Raw genomic sequence first — 20,126 nt, forward strand, 5'->3', positions numbered from 1 at the left:
CAAATACTCTACCACTGAGCTACCTCTCCAGCCCCTATTAAAGCATCTGATTATCAAAAGGAATCCTATTAAAATATAATTCCTTTTTATCTGTTAAGACCACCTACTCAGTGCTCCTTTGTGGCATCAAGGCTGACCTCCTCCTTTGAAATGTATTATCTGATTGGCAGGGTAGATTCCTAATTATAGCTCAAAGCAAGGGTCTCAGGCAGAGTGCCTGGGATGGGCTAGCACAAAACTTCCAAAGTACCCAAATGTGAGTGTGTGATGAAAAGGTTATGTGTGTTTTCTATTGTCTCTGTCTCTGAGGACAGGGAGAGAGAAACACAAGAAAAGATTTTCCAAAAGACCCACAGAGGTATCTGCAGGGCACACAAAGGAAACAAAATTATGTTTGTTGAAGTGAGGAAATGTTCAGACTGTATAAGAAGGAGCAACAAAACTGTGTTCAGTCCGATACAGTTTTTGCTTGAAACACAAACACATGCACTAAAATATCATGCACACCACAGTGCTAACTATGTTTTTCTCTGAGTACTTGGAATACTCAGAGATTGCTGGAACATTCCCCAAAGGCCCATGTGTTAAAGGCTTTGTCCCCAGCCTGTAGCACTGTTGGGGAGGTGGTAGATGCTTTGAGGTTGGACCTAGTGGGAGGTCTTCTGGTCACTGGGGGCATGCTCTTAAAGGGGATATTGGGATCCTTATCCTTCCTTTTCTTCTCTGTTATTCTTGGCCATGAGGTGATGAGCATGTGCTAGGTCTCAAAGTCTCAGGGCCCACCATGGACTGAAACCTACAAAACTGTGAACCAAAAGAAATCTTTCCTATTTTTAAGTTGATTATCTCAGTCATTTTGTTATAGTAATGGAAAGCTGACTAACACAGGTTACATTTATTTCATTGTAAAGTGCTTATATCTAAGTTATCTATTACAATAAAATATTAATTATGTAACAAAAACATTACTTAAAAATTATGTGGAGGAAGGACATGCTATGCTGTGAGTCTGAGTCTAAGCCTATTGCTGCCTGTTTCGTAGTGTGGATGCAGATCAAAAGTGGAAGGCTGGGGGGTGGGGAGGGATACAATTGCTCACTGAGCTCATCTTTCAAAAGAAGAATCTTTTCAGCAAATTACTATTTTTTTTTTTTTTGGCAGCACTGGAGTTTGAACTCAGGGCCTCATGCTTGCTAGGCAGGTGCTTTTATCAATTGAGGCACTCCACCAGCAAAGCAAATTACTATTATGAACAAAGAATGTCCATGGGATGGGAGAGTAAGCTTCTGAAACTAGCACTGGGCCATGAGTTTACCTCCCATCCCAATCTGGTCTCAGCCTCAGGAGGTAGCAGCTGGCTGGGCCTCTGGGGGCTGGACTGCAACTAAGAACATCTGAGTGCTTCTGGCCTTCAGTGAATGTTGTACCTTTCTAGATTAAGGGCAGAAAAGGAGCTGTCAACTTGTACCTCAGCCCTGCTCAAATCCCCAGACTGTTGCTAACTCATATCACAACTCAGGAGGCCAGCCTGGTCGTCTTGCCTTGTCTTTTGAAAACCTCATCTGTGGTCTGCTATCGGGAGGATCCAACAGGTCTGCCAAAAAATAAAAAAGGGGGGATGTGTGTCCCACAAAAGGGTGTGTATGCATGTGGGTGCCTGTGATGGGGTTGTGATTAGAGACCCTCTGTCACACAAGCAGCCCAGACCTCTCCTCTCAACCATCACTAAAATGTGTGAAGTAATACTTCTGGCCTACAGTTTTGAGGGAGATGGGAAAGGATGTTATACTGTGGCCAGCTCTACCACAGACTGTACAAGTGGTACCCTAGGTACCTAGACACTAACTTGGCTTTTTTTCCCCTATTGCCAGCTGGCCTTACAATGTACAGCTGCTAAATAAACAAAAAAAGATTCATATTTTAATTCAGATGACTTTATACATCATAATGTGTCCTTTTTTTTTTTTTCTGGAGCCAGAGTGTTTGTTATTTCCTTGCAATTTCAGAAGTTATGAAATGATTCATGGTTTTTGTTGGAGCTGAAGTCAACCAAAACCATTCATAATTGTGAACAATCTCTGTTATTGTTAGAGGGAAAAAGCAAGGCATCTGTGCTTCCCAAAAACACATGGGAGGAGAATTCCAGTTTGGAAATGGAACGGCTATGTTTCTCCCCCTGGAGTTAAATTTAAACAGACTGATTTACAGGGAGAGGTCTGTGTTCTGGTTGGAGCAGTGGGGCAGCCACCAGAATGAATGGTTTCTCTTCTTTCTAAGGTAGGGCATCTACGTGTAACACTGTATACTGGTTATTACCCACTAAGCATTTTTCTCCCCTGGAAGAGGGTGGGTTCAAGAAGATAGAAAGAACCCTATCTGTCTCATCCACCTCAACATGTAGCTCCATGTCTGGCACATAGTAGGGGCTTAATAAATACCTGTTGAATGGCTGCATAAACCCCACTAGCTAATGCCATCATTCTTTAGTCCTTTGATTTTTCCTATTCTTTGTACCATATTAATTTTCATAGGTTGATAACATCTTCAACTGTAAGAGACTAACTGAAAAATAAAATGATGATAGTAAATAGTTTGAGTGTTTATTGTGTGCCAAACACCATCTAAGTACATTGTGTACAGCAGTCCATTTGATCCTGACAAGAATTTTATGAATTATGTCCTATTAGTACTCCCATATTAGAGATAAGGTAACCGAGATGCTGATGAATTAAGTCAGCACATCCAAGATCACCTGGCAGGAAGTGGTGGAGTGAGACAGACACTCAAATGTATAACCTTGAATACTCTAGCAACAACACTGTTGGGCAGAACACTTCTGACTGCCTTTTTTAGAATGTATTCAGAATCTGAAAATATTTAAGGTGGTTACACTGCATTTTCTATTGGTGTGTCTGACTTCATGAAATAATCAGTCATTCAAAACTATAAGGTATGGTATAAGGTGATAACAGAGGATCACTGAGTTTGGGAACAAAGCTATTGGTATCACTATAATGCCATGAGACCAGTTTGCTCTGGACACACTTGGAAAGGTCACTCTAGGAGAAAAGTATCATGGTAGCGTGAAACAGAGCACTAGACTGGGAGTAAGGAGGCTTGACTGTGGGGTGAACAAAGACTTGAACTTCATCTCTCTGACTTTGGCCAATATAAACTGACTAGGTTGGACTGGAACAGTGTACCTCAGACCTATTTGGAAGACACTGGAAATTTCAAAGGTCCTAAGAAGAGCACCTCCATGTTTCCTCCCTCTACACACTACCCCAGCCCTCATGTGCGGGAATAAAGAAGCTATAACAGAATCCAAGCTGTCCTTTTTCCAACATACCCTTCTTTGAAAGTCCTACTTTGGAAGTCATGCCTGAGATTTGACTGCAATTTAAACAACAACCAGAATTACCCCTATTACTCATTACTTCTCTCCAAAGTAGGACAAAGTGGATTTTCTAGCAAAGGTCAGCCATTTCTCCAGCTTCAGAAACAAACTGGGAAGCAATGATGGGACAATGCTATTTCCTTTTTTTTTTTTTTTTTTTTTTTTTGGTACTGGGGCTTGAACTCAGGGCCTTCACTTTGAGAAACTCCACCAGCCCTATTTTTGCGAAGGGTTTTTTGAGATAAGGTCTCACGGAAATATTTGCCTGCGCTGGCTCTGAATCACAGTCCTCCTGATCTCTGCCTCCCGAGTAACTATGATTACAGGCATGAGCCACTGGCACCTGGTGCTGTTTCCTCTTTATGTAAGAATTAAGATCACGGATGACTGCCTGAATCCAGGGGAGACTTGGGCTGACAAAGATCTTACCTTAGAGTAAGGTCTAAGGTCTAGACTCAGAGTCACCATCTCAGGTGAAAACAGAGGAGCCTTGATCTCCCTGTGATGATTTCAAATGATAAAGACCCAAGTTATATAATAAAATGCCAGCATTTTATCAATTTCCTTTTTGCTTTATAGAGCCATGAGATCCACACAAGTCTCCTGCTAGAATCACTGCACATTCATCTTAACCCAGCAGGCACAGAGGCTCCCTATAAGGCTGGGTTACTTTCCTGGCTCCAGGATAGAGCTGGGTGATACTGGCAGAATAAGAAAAGGAAGCTGAGGCTATGGCCTGCACAGCAGTTTAGCCTAGGAAGACAGAACTAGGACTTCATGGAAAAAACAGAAGGCTTTCTCCCCAGCAAGTGGTTTTGGATGGGTCTGTGCCCTAGAAGGGTACTAGACAGAGTAGATGAGGCAGGCTCCAGGAGCCAAGGAGAAATGGTGGATGGGTGATGGTAAAACAGTGGAGATGATTCACCTGGACTGCCTTGTGTCCAGCAGGCCTTCAGTTCCTGTAGTCCCTATAGGCATCAGCTTTCTTGTCTGGGAATGGACTAGGCTATATCATGTCTCTAAGCTCTTATCTTCTCCAAGAGTTGAAATCTATATCAAGTTTCCAGATGATCTAAGTGACCAAGCCACCTGCAATCAGAGAATTTGGTGAAGGAGTAAAATGAGCAGCCCTCAAGGGAACATGAGCTTTATAACCCTTCCTCCCAACTGTACCCTGAAAATGTGAGTTGTAGCAAAGCACCCATGCCTGGTCAAGAATGGGTGTCTTTATAGGAGTCACATGCCCAGCACCATATTCAAATACCCAGAAGAGGTGGGGGGGAGGGAGAGATGCAAACAACACTGTCACAGGAAGCTGGTGGCTGATCATTAACTATTGACTCTGGGGAGTGCAGCTGTAGATGGTCCACATCTAAGTAGAACAGTTTCTTTGACTCAGACAGATGACCTGGGAGAGAAGTGGACTTTTTTTTCAATTGCTAGTACTAAAATGTATTTTCTCAGAGGATCCTGGAGTTGAAAATGGCCCCATTCATAAGCAGAGTGGTCACTGGAACAGGAGTGTGTGAGGTAAGGGGGCAGAGACTGGCCCTTTTTCAAACCACACTCCCTCAAGAACTCCTGTACCTCACAGAGGACTGACTGACTGAGTATGAGAAGCAAAGCACCCAAGAATTGGGGAAAACGGAAGTTGCAGAACTGGGACATGAAGTCAGCTTCAAAATTGTTCACAAGCTCATCCAGGCTTTCAGTGAGATCTCTCCATGCTGTCTACCAGAACCTTAAAGGAGAGACTGAGGAGCCTGAACCACAGTTAACCCCTCTTTCCAGGGGTGGTCTGAAACATGGCATTTAGCTGCAAACCTGGAGCATTTTTATTATCCCTCTCTCCAGAAATCAAACTGATATGCTGCCCCCTAAAATCATGACTATCCTTAGCCTAAGGACATGCTGGGCTATAGGGCATCAGCCATGAGCCTGGCTGGTTGCACAAGTTTTTGTTCAGCCTTTGCCACTCCCTAGACTGGTTGCTATTGTGCTTCCCAGCCAGAGACAGAGAGCAGCAGACTCTTCTTGGGGTGTCACTCCCACTTCTGTCTATACCTAGAGCTGGACACCTGGGCTTGCTCATAGTCCTTAAAAATACTTAACTCTGGTTCCTTCAAGAATATAAACAAGGTGGTAGAGGTGATTGGGTGAACACACTACCATGAAATGGAACATAATCAGCCTCCCAACTCAGCAGCACCAAGCAGAGCTTAGGTTACTGAAGGCAGAGTGGCTGGGGGCAAATCAATACCACATGTCCCAGCAGAATAGGTCAGCACAGCATCTAGGCTGCTTACTTTGATCCAGTGCCTTGCTTAGATTTCCTCAAGAGAAGGTAAAATCAACATTAGCAAGCCAAAAGGCTTGCATGCCATTCCATGGTGCCAATCTACAGAAGAGGGAATGAAGAGTCTTTGGGGGGGCCAAAAGATCAAGGTGACCAAGGTACTCTCATCCCCCTTCGACAGCTGGGGTACTTCCCTCTCTTTGAAAGCAGCCCTGCAGGCTTCCCTGTGACACTATGAAGGCAAACCATTCTTGAGCTGGCAACTCTCTCTACTGTGTGTAGAAACCAGGAATAAAAAACTACACAGCTTGGAACCTCGAGGCCTGAAGCATTCAAACATTACTATCACCTTCCAGGAAACTGCCTCACACTCTGCTTCTGAGTTCTACACTGTGATGTGCACCCGCTTCTCATTTACACACAGCAGGTGGGGGAAGGGAGATAGAGAATGCATGTGGCTTGCACTGAAGAAAGCAGTTCCCCTGGTGCCTGCTCTGTTGGCATTGGGCACTCAGAAATGTACCTTGCTCTCCAGACAGTGAAGACCCTCATTTCCTCACTGTTCATGTACCGGTCTTTCCTAAGCATCTACTATGTGCTGTCCCTGTTCTCCACACCAGGGGCACAGGAAGGATCAAAACAAAGTACTGCCTGCTGCCCTCTCACTCTAGTGGGAACCACACTAACAGGTTAAGCGCCGGTTCATAAGTACTGGTTTGGCACTGAACACCTTTCTAAATGCCATGTGAGGATCTCAGTAATCCTCAAAACCACCTCAGGCAGGAACTACTCATACTCTATTTTACAGGTGAAGAAACAGACACATGCCCATGTGCCGTGGAGATGACAGGATGCAAATCCACTCAGCCCAACTGATATTCAGCCTCTTAGCCACATGGGTATCACGCATGCCATTTCCTAATGTTGAGTTCCTTGTGGCCCATTTTGAAAGACATTTTTGTAGAAGACATATTTTTGCTGTACTTGTGAAATGGAAAGAGCCTATAGGCTTTCTGAGGACAATAAGAAAAACAGAATTATATGATATATAAAAAAAAAGGGGGGGGGGATGTCTTCATGAAGCTGTCTTTCTTTGGAGGGCATCTTTCCTTCATCCCTTTCCTTACAAGAGGCAAGAAATTGTTTGAAGGGCATTTCCTCTCCACCCTTTTTGAGGAGCCCTGGCTTTACTTTCCCCCCTATATAGTTTGCTATTAAAATAAAGAAAGAGCAGGATTGTAAATAAAAAGTAAATATTGGATCCTCCCTTGTGAGAGTGATCTGGCTGGTCTGTGGCTAGAGGAAGACTAGCTTTGTGACAGGTCAAGAGAGTTCATGCAAAAAAGAGTTCTGAGGTCAAACTAGTGGAAGAAACTCAGACTTGTACAAAGAGAGCTGTGGGGATTTCTCTTAAGTGCAGAATTTCTCAGAGCCCTTAATATGCTCAAGTCTATTGAATCTCTCTAAAAGTTTATAAAGTAGACAGCATTTTCTACACTCACTTGACCTTATAACTCTTTGGGGAGGTGTACAATACACATTAAAGCTTCTAGAATCAGAATTCCAGGGAATATGAACTTGGATTTGACAGGCCTCACTCATTATAGTCACTGTTCATAGCAACAAGCCCCACTTTGTTTCACTGGGCACATTTTTGAAGATGCATGAACTTCTCCAGTGGCTCCTTCATACCTAGAAGTCTTTAGAGGGCCAATCATGTCAGCACTAGCATTAGGAAGTCCTTACCAAGTTTGGGAGATTTGGTGGGGGAGGGGGTAGGGAAGGCTGTAGGAGGGAGGAAACAGTAAAAGATTACCAACACTAAAGAACAAAATTTTTTTTAAAAAAACCAGGCACCTATCAATGCCTTGCTGTGTGTCCTTGGGTGGGGTCTTTACCCTTTCTGAACATCAGTCCCACTCATCCATCTGCAACAGAGAGGAATGAGTCAGTTGGTTTGGGTACCCCTTCAGCTTCTACATTCTCCTCTTTTGTGATCTGCCAACCAGCTGAGGAAAGTGCTGGCAGACAGCACTGAGATACACCACTCTGGGACCTGGTTCCATCTTGGCAAGGGCCCTGTTCTATAGGGTGGGGATGACACTGAACCTCAAAGGAGCAGGGCCCTTTAGGAAATACAAGTTGAACCACTAGGGAGTAAGGAACCCTTGACTTGAGATGCCAGTGCCTAGTACCAAGCCTAGTGATTTTTGAAAAAATTACAGATATATTCCTGAAAGCAGCTCTACTCAAATGCAGTCTGCACTCAGATGTATTTAAGTGATTCAGAAGAGGTGCTCATTTTCTTCCTTGACCTAGTACCTCTTGCTTGCCCAGTGCTCCTGGTCCCTCCTAGCTACTCCCCTAAGTCCTACCATCTCTCCAATCTCAATCTCTGCTCACAGAGGACATGCCAGGTATACTCCTAGGTACTGGGGATACAGCAGGGAAGAAAACAGACCCCATTCAACTCTCAGGGAACATATATTCTAGAAAGAGAAAACAGAAAAGGAACATATGAATATATGAGAGGTGGTGATAAATGGGGAAGAAGTAAAAGTGTGTAGGGACAGCAAGTGATGAGAGTCACTGTTTTAGACAGGCTATCACCACGTAAGAAGAGGGCATTGGGCAGAGACTTCAACAACAGGAGTCCTTTCCTTGGGTAAGAAAGTCTGTTTAGAGCCCACCTCCTTCCTTAGGTATCAGAGGGTTGGGAGATGTGTTGCCAGTCAAGCCAGAGAAGACAGGAGGGTCTGAACATGGACCAAGGCTTTCACAAAGAGAAGTCAAACTGTCCAGTTATGGCACCACTCTGTTTTTGGACTTGTATACCCTTATTCTCCTCACTTCTTCCTGTGTCTTTGAGTCCTGGTTTTATTTCATATCCGTGGGATGAGATTAATCAGAGAAAAGAAGGTGAGCAAAGCCTCAGTTGTTTGCCCAATAGTCTGGTAGACAGGCAGATAGACAGACAGACAGATAGCATCCAGTGCACCAACCACATAGCCCCAGGCTGTGAGGCTGCAGAGTGGCAGGTTAAAATGGAGTGGGGACTCCCTTTCTGTCTCTGAGCCTGTTTCCCATCTGGGAAATGCAAGGGCTGGACAGTCTGCAAGTTCTTCTGGTTTTAAACCACTGTATGACTCTGGACATGCATGGATGGACCAGGTTTCCAGAAAGAGGTAAACAAAGACACAGAGAGTAAAGAAACCTTATCTAAGAGTAAGTGGAAGTTCTAGAGTCCCTACTCCCACATTAGAGAGGGTGCTCAGAAACTCAGTCACCGAAGCATTAACCCCAAAAGAGACTCTTAGCTATCTGACACCAAAGTCTTGTGGCTAAGTCTCGGTGGTCCTTTTTGTATACCACACTGGACTTCTAGTTGTATAAAACAAACCATAAAGGTTATTCTAACAGCAACAGGATATTTCATACTCTGTGCCTCTCCCCACCTACTCTGATTGAGGATGAAGCACAGAGCTGTAAAACCTGCTTGAAAGGTAACCCTTATCAGGGGACCAGGCCAGATACTGTTTGCTAAAGGTCCCATTCATCCAGGTGCAGCCACCATCCAGGTCTGAAACAACAGATGGTTCAGGCTTGGAAGTGAATGTCCTGCTTCCTTTAGACAAGCTGTGTTTGCACAAGGGACAAATGGCATGAGATATTTCTGTGGGAGCCACAAGAAACCAGCCACACACCAGCCTGTTGTGGCTCTTGCACACTGGATTGGATGAGTCCTGGGAGCAAAAAATTCACAGCAGGAGTGAGGCAACCAGGAGGTAAACAGAAGGAAGCAGCTTTAATCAAAGCTTTAAAAAAAAAATTATGTACTCTAAGTAGTTAAATAAGCAAAAACGTCATTTCAATAGTAGAGTAGGAGAAGTTTGTTTTACTATGCAAAGAAGAATGCTAAGTCACATGAAGATTTAAAACAAAAATCCATATGTACAAGAAACTCTGTGCTTGAGGTGGGCCACTTTAGGTGATGACTTTTATCCTCCTTGCACACTCACCTTCCCCTTTCACTCAGGCTTCTTGGTGGAAGAGTGTGAGCAGCCTGCATTTCCCCACTCCACAGACACTACTGGGCATCTGTTGTCTGCCAGCCATGGCTTGAGACACTTTGGAATTAGATACAGTTGAGTCTCTGGACTATGAGTTTTATTTATTTATTTATTTAATCTGTAAAACAGAGATAATGTGTTATTGTGAAGATTGAATTCCATTCATCCAACCATCTGTACACTCATGTATAGATGAGTGCATGCATGCATCCATCTATCCATCCACTTATCCATCCATCCATCCATGCATCAATCCATCCATCCAAGAACAGTTTCTGGTAGTCAATAGAAATCTGATTACTATAGCTCCAGACCCCTTCCAACAAAGCAGATATCCCTTAAAAGGATTACATTTCTACCCTCTGAATCCTCCTTTTGAGCATTAAGGTCACTTTTCATTTCTCTTCCGTTATAAAAGTTTACTAAATTGCATTAGTAAAGACAGTTATTTAATTGCCAAATGCTACTGAGCAAAGAACTATTATCTATTGACAATCCCTGCTCTCAAGGAGTATTCATGGGGTAAGATGGCTAATAAGCAAAAAAAAAAAAATGTATATATAAACATATCAGGTAGAACTAAGTAGTTTAAGAAATAAAAAGCAGGGTAAGGGAAAAGACTGGTAAGAGTGGGGTGCCAATTTACATAAGGTTATCTGAAAAGACCCAAGAAAGTGATATTTACACAGACCTAAAAGAAATGAGGCAATAAGGCAAGCTATAAATTAGTTACCAGAACTAGGACTCAGAACTAAGTTTTCTGACTACCTTGTGCTTTCCCCATTGCAATGGTGCTCAAGTCAGGAAGGGCTACACTCTCGCAACCCACAAGGTCATGGAAGAAAATATTACATTTCTAGTTATTGTAATTTTAAACTTTTATATTTTACTACATGTTCTTATATATTTAATACACATAATCTAAAGATGTACACAGAAGTTCAAACACCTTTCATTAAAGAAATCCACAAATGGAAATGTCTGGTTAAGTCCTACTGCTCTTCAGGTATGTCTTGTCCCTAGACCAGCCTGACAAAGCCTGGGAACAACTTCCTCTCTGACTGTACTTGGAACCCATAAACTGACCAGATGAGGCAGGCTGGCCTTTCTTTCCTAGCTTTGGAAAGTACCACCAGCCCTGGAGTAGTTAGTGCTCAGAGTCTCCTGGTCATGCCAATTCTGGGGAGAGACCTTGCCACTAATTCTTCTATGCCACTTTCGGTAACTGAGGCCAGCACTATCCCAGTAGAGAGTGGAGGCCTCTGCTCCAAGGGTACCAGGGAGAAGCAGTCATGGCAGCAGGATGTGTACTCTCAGAGTACTTGGTGGTGACATTCACTCAGTTCCAATCATGCCCAGTGATGCTGAGTGTGCCACTGATTTGAAGGCCAAAAAGCTATCAACAGAAAAACAATTGTCTCCAAGCCTCATTACAAATACAGTCAAGGAAAGAGGTGGATGGTTTCAGTACTTGAGTCAGAAAGATCATAATTCTTACCACTGCTGTATGGGATACCTTGGTAGCTTGGTCAGGAAGGGAGCAGCTGAGACTGCTAATAAACCAACCCATGGCCCAGTGAGAGGCTCATGTCTGAGGACAAGAGTAGAGCCATGTCCTCACACCCTGAGGTACAAGGACCAAGCCAAGAAGCAGCCAGCAGAGGCCACTTCACCTTGGCTCCTCTAGAGCAAGGGACACTGCAATGCCTCCCAGGCCAAGCAAGAAATATGTGTCAAGTGGGCAGGTGGTAAAACAGTAGGGGGCAGAGAAGTGATGGCAGGGAAATGCATCCTTGTCTGTGGCAACTACATTTCCTCCTCCTTTTTTTTCTTTAAGTACTATATAGACTAATATAATAAAATGAAAACAAACAGAAAAGATCTCCCCTCCTAGTTCCCTTCCCCTTCCTCCTTAAACCAAAACCACACAACACATCTGAAGGTAGGACATGGTCTCTGGGTAGCCATTCTGTAATTTCTGCTCTGGTCTCAACGTGTTTCCAAAACTTCCTAAAGAACCACTTTTCAAATTCCAAAAATGTGACACAGAGCTGAGGATGGGATGATTTCTAAGGGTCAATGTCAGGGAGAGACAAGATCAACCAAGCTTAGACTAAGCTCTATCATTTATGGCTCTACAACCATGGTTTAATTTTTTAGCCCTCCTTATCTTCAGTTTATTGCTCTATAAATGGAAAAAACCCCACAAACTTCTAGTTATTGAAAGAATAATCCCAGCTACTTGAAAGGCAGACATAAGAAGGACTGTGATTTGAGGCTAGCTCAGGCAAAAAGCTGGCGAAACCCCATCTCAACAAATAAAGTGCCTGTGGTGGTGCACACCTGTAAGCCTAGCTACAAGCAGGCACAGGTAGGAAGATGGCAGTCTGAGGCTGGCCCCAGGGAAAAAAACGCAAGACCCTACCTGAAAAATAACTAATGTAAAAAGGGATTGGGGGCGGGGGGATGGTGCTTGCCTATCAAGTGCGAGGGCCTGAGTTAAAACCCCATTACCTCCAGAAAGAGAGGAGGAAGGGAGAGAGAGGGAGGGTAGGGGGAGTGAGGGAGGGTAGGGGGAGAGAGAGAGAGGGAAAGAGAAAGAGAGAATATGAGTGAGAATTAGCATTTAAAGACCATAAGGTATACATGTGGCCATAACTTAAGTGGATACTAAATAGGTATCTAGGCATCTAAAACCTAACATGGCAGAACAGAACCATTTCTTCCCACCACTGCCCTATTCTCTTTTTCTCTACCTCTAGTCTTTTCTACTTCGTTGGATGGTTCGTCATCCATCTAGGTGCTCAAAAGACCTGGTAACATTTTTAGATTCTTGCTTCCTCACCTCCACAGCCTTATTCAGTACTGTACTGGGCTGGCTCTGACCTGCTCATGACAGTGAATTACACAGCTTATTGTCTGACAGACAGCTTGAAATGGGCCATGGTGGGATACCTTACCACAAAACCTGGCAATCTCTACAAACAAGGGTTTCCCTCTAGCCATGATGGGCTTACCAGCACACCACTGTCTGATTTTAAGTAGGTCCTATTGATACTAACTCCAAAATATTGCCTGACTCCGTAATTCATCACAGACCACTGCCATCCCTTTGGTGCCAGTTATCACTATCTCTTGCCCAACTAGAAGACCGTTATGGCTTCTTTCCTGGTCTCCTGCTTGCTCTCTTGCTCCTCTACATCTCATCCTCCACACAACAGCCATGTGAACTTTCAAAGTGTAAATTAGATCCCCTTTTCCTCCCAACTAATTCTCTGCAGTGGCTTCCCAACACACTTAGAACTCTAAAGGACTTCCCCATACACCAGTCCCTTCCATGAGCTTAGCTACCAGGTCATCTTTCTGCCTACAGATCATCATAGGCTCATCACTGTCTCTGTCTTGGCACTTCTGTTACTTTTGTTTAGGAAGTTCTTTGTCTCAGATCTTTGCATGGCTTCCCTTTTCTCCTCCTTTGAATCTTGGCTCAAATTTTCTTTCTTAAGGAAGCTGTTTCTCCATGACTACCTTAGCTAAAGGTGCTCCCCCATCAGCCTCCATCTCATTTCCACATTTTAGTCTCTTCATGGCATTCATACTTACAGTGATCCCATTTGGTTAACTGTGTGTTTGTCTTTCTAAACCTAGAATGGTAGCTTCCTGAGGAAGCTACATCCCCAGTGTCTAGGACAGTACACTCAGCAGGCATTCAGTAAGTAGTCACTGTCTTGCTAACAAATGGGGCAATCATTCCTATGCATCTGCTTTACTCCATTCTCCCTTCAAGGCAGAGAAGATGGTTCCAGCACCATCAGTTCTACGTAGGGTGCACAAACACAGCTATTGATCTGACAGCCAAACCCAGCTCAGACTCCACCCATTAGAAGCGAAATAATTCCGGAATAATCAGCAAGTCACCACCTCCCAGTCTGCATTTCCTCACCAGAAAGATTAGGAAAATCATACCCGCCTCAAGGGCATTGTTTAAGTCAAAGGAAGTGGCACAGCCAACAGTGCCAAGCGCTGGGGTTGGTGTGTAGTAGTTCCCTTTCCAGGCACCACTAATATATTCCATTCCTCTAGTGAATTACCTGGAACCCCAGCCTTGGGACCACTGGCACTTCTTGGCTACGAAAAAGCCAGTTCAGATTTTGCTCAAGCCTCCTAAAACAAACAGACACAACAACAAAGCCAGAATTCCAGTGAGACAGTGTAAACACCATATCCTGCTCCACAGAGACAGAATGGCTTCTTGTGGGACTGCCTAGTGTCAGGGGCAGCCTGGCACTGACTCAGGGGCCAGAGACACTGGGCACTACCACCCAGACCCGCCTTAGCTGGCTCCCATGGAAGCGGGGTACTGTCAGCTGCCCAGAAAGATCTCACTGGCTGCCAAGCTGTGTTAAACCTCAAAAGTCCTTTGGATAACAGCACAACTGTGTCCTTAAGGCTGACATGAATGTTCTTGAACCATCCTACTAAAAGGGGTGGAGACCCAGGGTCACCACTGGAGACCCTGAAGGTGACCAGATGACTTATGGATGGGGAAAGCAAAAGCAAATGATTCCAAATCACAGCCAAATGATCCCAAATGGGCAGGCAAAAACCCAAGTTAACTGATTATGCCATGCAGTCTTCTGTAAAAACAAAGGGAGTTTACTGCAGGCACGAATGGGCAGCAGGCATCTGCTGCTATCCTGTTGAGGAGATGCCTCAGAGTTCTCAGAGATCTGGAGAAGCATGAGGTCAGCTAGGCCCACCAAGAGGCAGCCTCTGGGAAGGGCGGGGCTCACTCTCTCCCATGTTAGGTCCTCCCATGTTAGGTCCAGTCAACGCCTCTCTCCCAGTAGACTGGCCTCTGGCTTGGTTTATATCACAAGGTCTAGAGACTTCTAAAGAAGTGAACACAGACTGGTACAGAAGAAGACATACTGGCCAGAGAGGTGCCTGCTGCATGATGGAGCTCTGTCATTACTTGTCACCAAAGTAGTTCCCTTCCCACTGAGCCTCAGGTTCCCAGGTGTCAGATGAGAGGCTTGACTGGTGACCTGGCCTAAGAGTCTCTCTGCCTCTAATATCCTCTGAGTCTCACGATACTAATACAAGTCACTTACTCTTTCTCATCCAGGTCATTCATTCAACATACATTTCCTGAGCTTCTTTATCTGGGCCAGGCATTGTGGTAGGTATTGCAGGGGATGAAAGCAATGAATATAGCACCACAGTCCTTTCTTGAAAGGAGTGTTTAATCTTGTTCTTGGGCAAGTTCATTAACATCTCTAAGTATCAGTCTTCTCAACTGGAAAACAAGTTTGAGGACAACTCCCATAGTTAACACCAGCTAAGTGTTTACCTAAGGCCAGAAACTATGCTTCACATTCAATCCTTATAACTAATGTTCTCTCCACTTAAAAAAACCAAGAAAGCCAGGTGCTGGTGGCTCACACCTGTAATTTCATCTCCAAAATAACCAGAGTAAAATGGACTAGAGGTGAGGCTCAAGCATACAGTGCCTTACTTTGCAAACACGAAGCCCTGAGTTCAAACCTGAGGTCCACCAAAATAAATAAATAAATAAAAAATTTAAAAATAAAAAAGCAAGAAGGTAAGCAAATTTCCCTAGGTCATTGTGATCAGCCTTTGGGAGGTCAATTGGCCTCCCAAAGATGTCCATACCCTAATTTCCTAGAACCTTACATGGCAAAGGCACTTTGATGTCATTAAGGTTATGAGAGTGGAGATTATTTTAGATGATCCAGGTGGGCCCAGTCTAATTACATAAGTCCTTAAAAGCAGAGAACTTTCCTGACTAGGTCACAGAGCAAGATGTGATTGGAGGAGGAGGATCAGAGAGGTGCAATTGACAAGAACTGCTGGTCACCGCTGGCTTATGAGTTGAGAGGAAAGGAATTTGGCAGCCTCCTCTAGGGGCTGGGAACAGCCCTCCATTTACAGCCTGGGAGAAAAGGGGGAGTCCTGCAATGGCAAGGAATGAAATCCTGACAATAATTTCAAATAGCAGGAAACAGATTCTCACCTTAGAGATCCCAGAAAGGAACCCAGCCTGCTGACACCTTTATTTTAGTCTGGTGAGACAAACACTGAACTTCTGACCAACAGAACTGGGAGACAAAAACACATTTGTGTGTGTGTGTGTCTGCAGTACTAGAGATTGAACCTAGGACCTCATATGTGCTAGATGAGCACTCTGCCACTTTAGCCACACCCAGTCCAGCCCTTATTTGCGTTTTTTTAAACATTTTTTATTATATTATTGTTGTACTGGGAGTACACTGTGACATTTACAAAAGTTCTTACTATATATCTTAGTTTCTTAGTTGAATTCATCCCCTCCATCATTCTCCATAGTCCTCCCCTCCTCCCATTCCTGTAATGTTTTAAATCACAAAAGCCATGGTAGTTGGGAAGAGCTGCATAGGAAATTCAGTTATATACCCAGAAGGTGCTGGAGCAGGGTGCCGGCCTATGATGTGCAGGACTTGTATGCGTAACATGGACTCTCAGCAATGCTGTGATGCTCATCTCAGAGATGCATTCCTGGGACAGGTAGCATGCAAAACCTGCCATTATTATCGCTACAATCTACTAGTGAAGCTGCATCATGTTTTCCCCAAGAGTTGAACAACGGCACAGGACTAAATGCTCTCTGAGGACCTGTCTCTCCAGGATTTTCCTGGGGCTACTCCATTCCCTCATTTGTTTGCTCACACACACCTAGAAGGGAAGCTCATACATACACTAGATGTGCCTCAGCCTTCAGTGGAGTTTCTGCGATTTCCTGCACCCAGTGAACACATATGAGGAGGAGAAGACCTCATGGGGGATGGCTGGTATGCTCTTTATTGAGGGGGCAACCAAACCAAGGGGTCATGGGACTACAGAGTTTGGGGAGAGGGGAGGCATTTTAACCTGGATATGAGATCACCTTGGCTGCAAGAGGGGCAAACGCCAGGTCCACCCAGGTATTTATGTTAAGGATACCTTTAGGCAGACACCCTACTACCCTCTCTTGTAACAACCTCAGTATTCTACAATTTGTGGGAAGCAAGGGGGTTCTCTACTAACTTCTTGGGTCTGTTGCAGAAATGAGGAAAAAGGACTGCAACACACTTTGCAAGCTGAGGAGCTGCCTTACTTGCCCTCCAGAGCTGTGAGCATGCTGCTGCTCCCCCCAACCCTCCCACTGACATGCTCTGTGCTTAATAAGGCTCCCATAAAGATCTCTCTTGTGAGATAATCATAGACTCTCAGGGGCATGCCACTCTTAGCTGTCAGCATCATTTAGGAAGACCTTATAAAGGCTTTCTAAACCTTCTTTCATCTCAAGTTAAGCTCTCTTAAACACCCTGTTAAATTCCTTTGCAAAACTTCTGTGCTTGACTCCAGCTCTTTTCCTTAGTTTCCCCAAACGTCCCACCTGGCCTCCTGTCATCCCCCCCACATAAGTAGAGTTCTGGGATCCAATGATGACACTGTTGCTGAGCACAATGGTTGGCTCTGGTGCTGGTCACCTCTCTGCCTTGATTTTCTCCCCACCCTGGGAGGAAAACCAAAGACCATAGACATTGGCACCTATCCCACTGTTGGCACAAAAATCACCCCTGTGTTCTCATCCTCTGCTCACTGTGACAAGTTGCCTTTGGAGCACTAACAAATAACCAGTTTCAAAAGAACAAGACTCTAATCTTATCATCTACTCCAAGGTTTCTTAATCTGCAATCCATGAACATTTCAGGCAGGTGTGTCAAGTCCCCAGATTGCCTTCAGGAGACAATTAACCCAAAGCTGTCTTAGGCTGTTTGTGTGTCAATAACAAAATACCTGAGCATTTTGAGGAATATACAAAGGTTTATTCCTTCACAGTTCTGGAGGTTAGGAATAACAAGGTGTGGATATTCAGTGTCTGAAGAGGATCTTGCTGAATCTCATGTGGAAAAGGTAGAAGGCAAAAAGGGACAAAAGAGGTAAACTCACCCCCCTCCCAACAGCTTTTAATTAAAATTTTAATCCCATTAGTAAGGGTGGAACCCTCATAACCTAGTCACCACCTAAAGACCACACCTCTTAATACTGCTGCATTGGGGACTAAGTTTCATCATGAATTCTGGAGAGGATATAAACATCAAAACAATTGCAACCCCCACAAACAAACATTTGGTTTTACAAATTTAAAAATACCATTTTTCTGAAGATATTCTTCATAGTTTCCATCAGTTTCTTTTACTTTTTAAAATTATCATGTTATTGTTGTACTGGAGGTACCTTGTGAATTTGCAAAAGTGCTTACAATATACCTTAGTTAAATTCACTCCCTCATCATTCTCCTTTATTCCTCCTCCCTCCATCCCATCAGTCTCTTTCCTTAGTAATTTTTTTTTTTTTTTGGTGGTGCTGGGGTTTGAACTCAGGGCCTCATGCTTGCTAGGCAGATGCTCTACCTCTGAGCCACTCTGCCAGTCCAAAGGGAAATTTCTTTGTTAGTGGTACTGGGGTTTGAACCCATCAGTTTCTTGAAGAGGTTTATGACTCAAAAGATATTAGGAGCTCAGTTTGAGGCCCTAAAATTCCCTAGGAGGTTGTGAATGTCTGTGAATGCTTGCAGTAGAAAAATCAAATGTCATTCTGCTCTGGAAGCCTAGAACCTATCATGAAACCTGGCTATAGTAGGCTCTTTAGCAAGTGATTTTTCAAAAAATGATTTCTAAAAGCCCCTTTCAAGGTGATCTTTTTTTCCCATGGGTGGGGAGAGGGAAGGGTGCTCAGAGGAGGTGGGGTGATTTTTTTCATCAGACAGGTGGGTATGTACAATAGCAGACCCCAGGGTTAGACCCAGGAGGTTTGGGTAATTGTCCCAGGTCAGCCTCCAATCTCAGTTTCTTTACCCACAAAAAGAGGCCAAAACTGTCCTGCATGGCTGTGGAAGGAGCTGAGGGGAAACATCACCAAAACAATAGGTGTGGAAGAGCTTTATCAGTGACTGTCCTCACCTGCTGCCCTTTCTATTGTGGTTTCTAAGGCTACTTCCATTCCTTTTGCTTCTCAATACCAACTGATGTTATCTGATTTTACTCTGCTTTTTTGGACTTAGGGACTGACAAGGACCTTCTTTGGTCTCAGGCATTCAAATTCCCAGTCCTTGGAGAGCCCATGGCATAGGGCCTCATCCTGTGGACAGGAAGCACAGGCAATGAGACCCCCCCCATACCAAACAGTATACACCTCCAGAGGCTTCTCTCTCAAGGGCAAGGGTTTCAGGATTCTTTCAGAGAATGGCACAGGTCAGAGCCAAGAAGGAGCCACATGAAAAACTGAAGATGGCAACAGACAAGAGACAGGTTCGTCTTGATCTCCAGTTGGTGTATGACCTAGGGAAAGTTAGATTTCCTCTTTGTGGATTAGTGTCTCTAGTTGGGGGATAGGGCAATAGGATAGGAGAAGGAAAGATCTCCTAATACTTGATTTAAAAATTAAAAAAAGTCTTCTAGGAAGCCAGGTGTTCATGATTATCTGACACACTGAGGGGTCCTGAAGAAGTCTTTTGCTATGAGAAAGCATAAGCAACAGCAGAATTTTGATGGGGCACCTGAGCTTTCAAAGTCCAGCAGGCTTCTCAACCATGTGGGGATTTCCTCTCTGAACTGGGGTCTTGTTGGAGAGCAGAGGGTTAGATAAATACTCACTGCCAGAAGGTCTTGGAACACCAGGAAAGCAGGGGAATAGGAAGGGCCAACAATAGCAGACCTAAACCCAACGTGATAGCTTCAACCCAAGACCCAATACAATGGAAGGCACGGCAATCAGACACCCATGTACTCTCTTGAGTATACCAACATCTCCATCAGCAACCAAGTCCTTAACATGAGGCAGACATGCCTCCATGGTGTTCCTAGGGTGCAGGGGCCTTTCTCTGAGGTGGGTCAGCTCAGAGGCATAGCTGGTGGACTGTAGACAGAAATAGCTCCAACTGAACACAGTCCCTTAACCTACAGTCTTTCACATTTTAAAAAATGTATGGGTACATACCCACAGTGAAAAGATAACAGAAGAAGCAGTATAAAGCAAGGTTGTTCTGTTCCATGTGCAATTGGAACATCAGTACTCCTGAAGTTCAAAGAAGACTGTGAAGTGACATCTATGCTTAGGCCTGGCCTGTGAACAGGATTTGGTTAGGTGAAAAGGGCTCCAGGAACAGGACAGAATGATCAGAGTCCTAGAGACCAGTCTGCTATAAATACTGAAGGGAGACCAGTGTGGTTCAAGAACAGAGGCCAGGCAGCTGGCAAGGGATGTGTCTGGAGTTATGGGCCAGAGATTACACGGGGCCATGAAGCTGCCCTAGGAA

The 20,126-nt window shown here is 44.3% G+C and overlaps 1 protein-coding gene across 4 annotated transcripts in view; it reads right to left on the reverse strand.

The window, feature by feature from the left end:
• Gnao1 (G protein subunit alpha o1) overlaps positions 1-20,126 on the reverse strand; it is a 153,965-nt gene that overhangs the window by 108,387 nt on the left and 25,452 nt on the right. Inside the window, exon 1 of one of the 4 annotated variants that reach the window (XM_074055977.1) lies at positions 9,713-9,854. The exons of the other annotated variants lie outside the window; for them this stretch is intronic. Coding sequence (XP_073912078.1) covers positions 9,713-9,762 — 50 coding nt within the window. The 5' untranslated portion in view covers positions 9,763-9,854. Of the gene's footprint in view, positions 1-9,712; positions 9,855-20,126 lie in introns of those variants that run through there. 4 annotated transcript variants of the gene reach the window in all.

Source organism: Castor canadensis, chromosome 15 (genome assembly GCF_047511655.1).
Source record: "Castor canadensis chromosome 15, mCasCan1.hap1v2, whole genome shotgun sequence".
Taxonomy (NCBI): domain Eukaryota; kingdom Metazoa; phylum Chordata; class Mammalia; order Rodentia; family Castoridae; genus Castor; species Castor canadensis.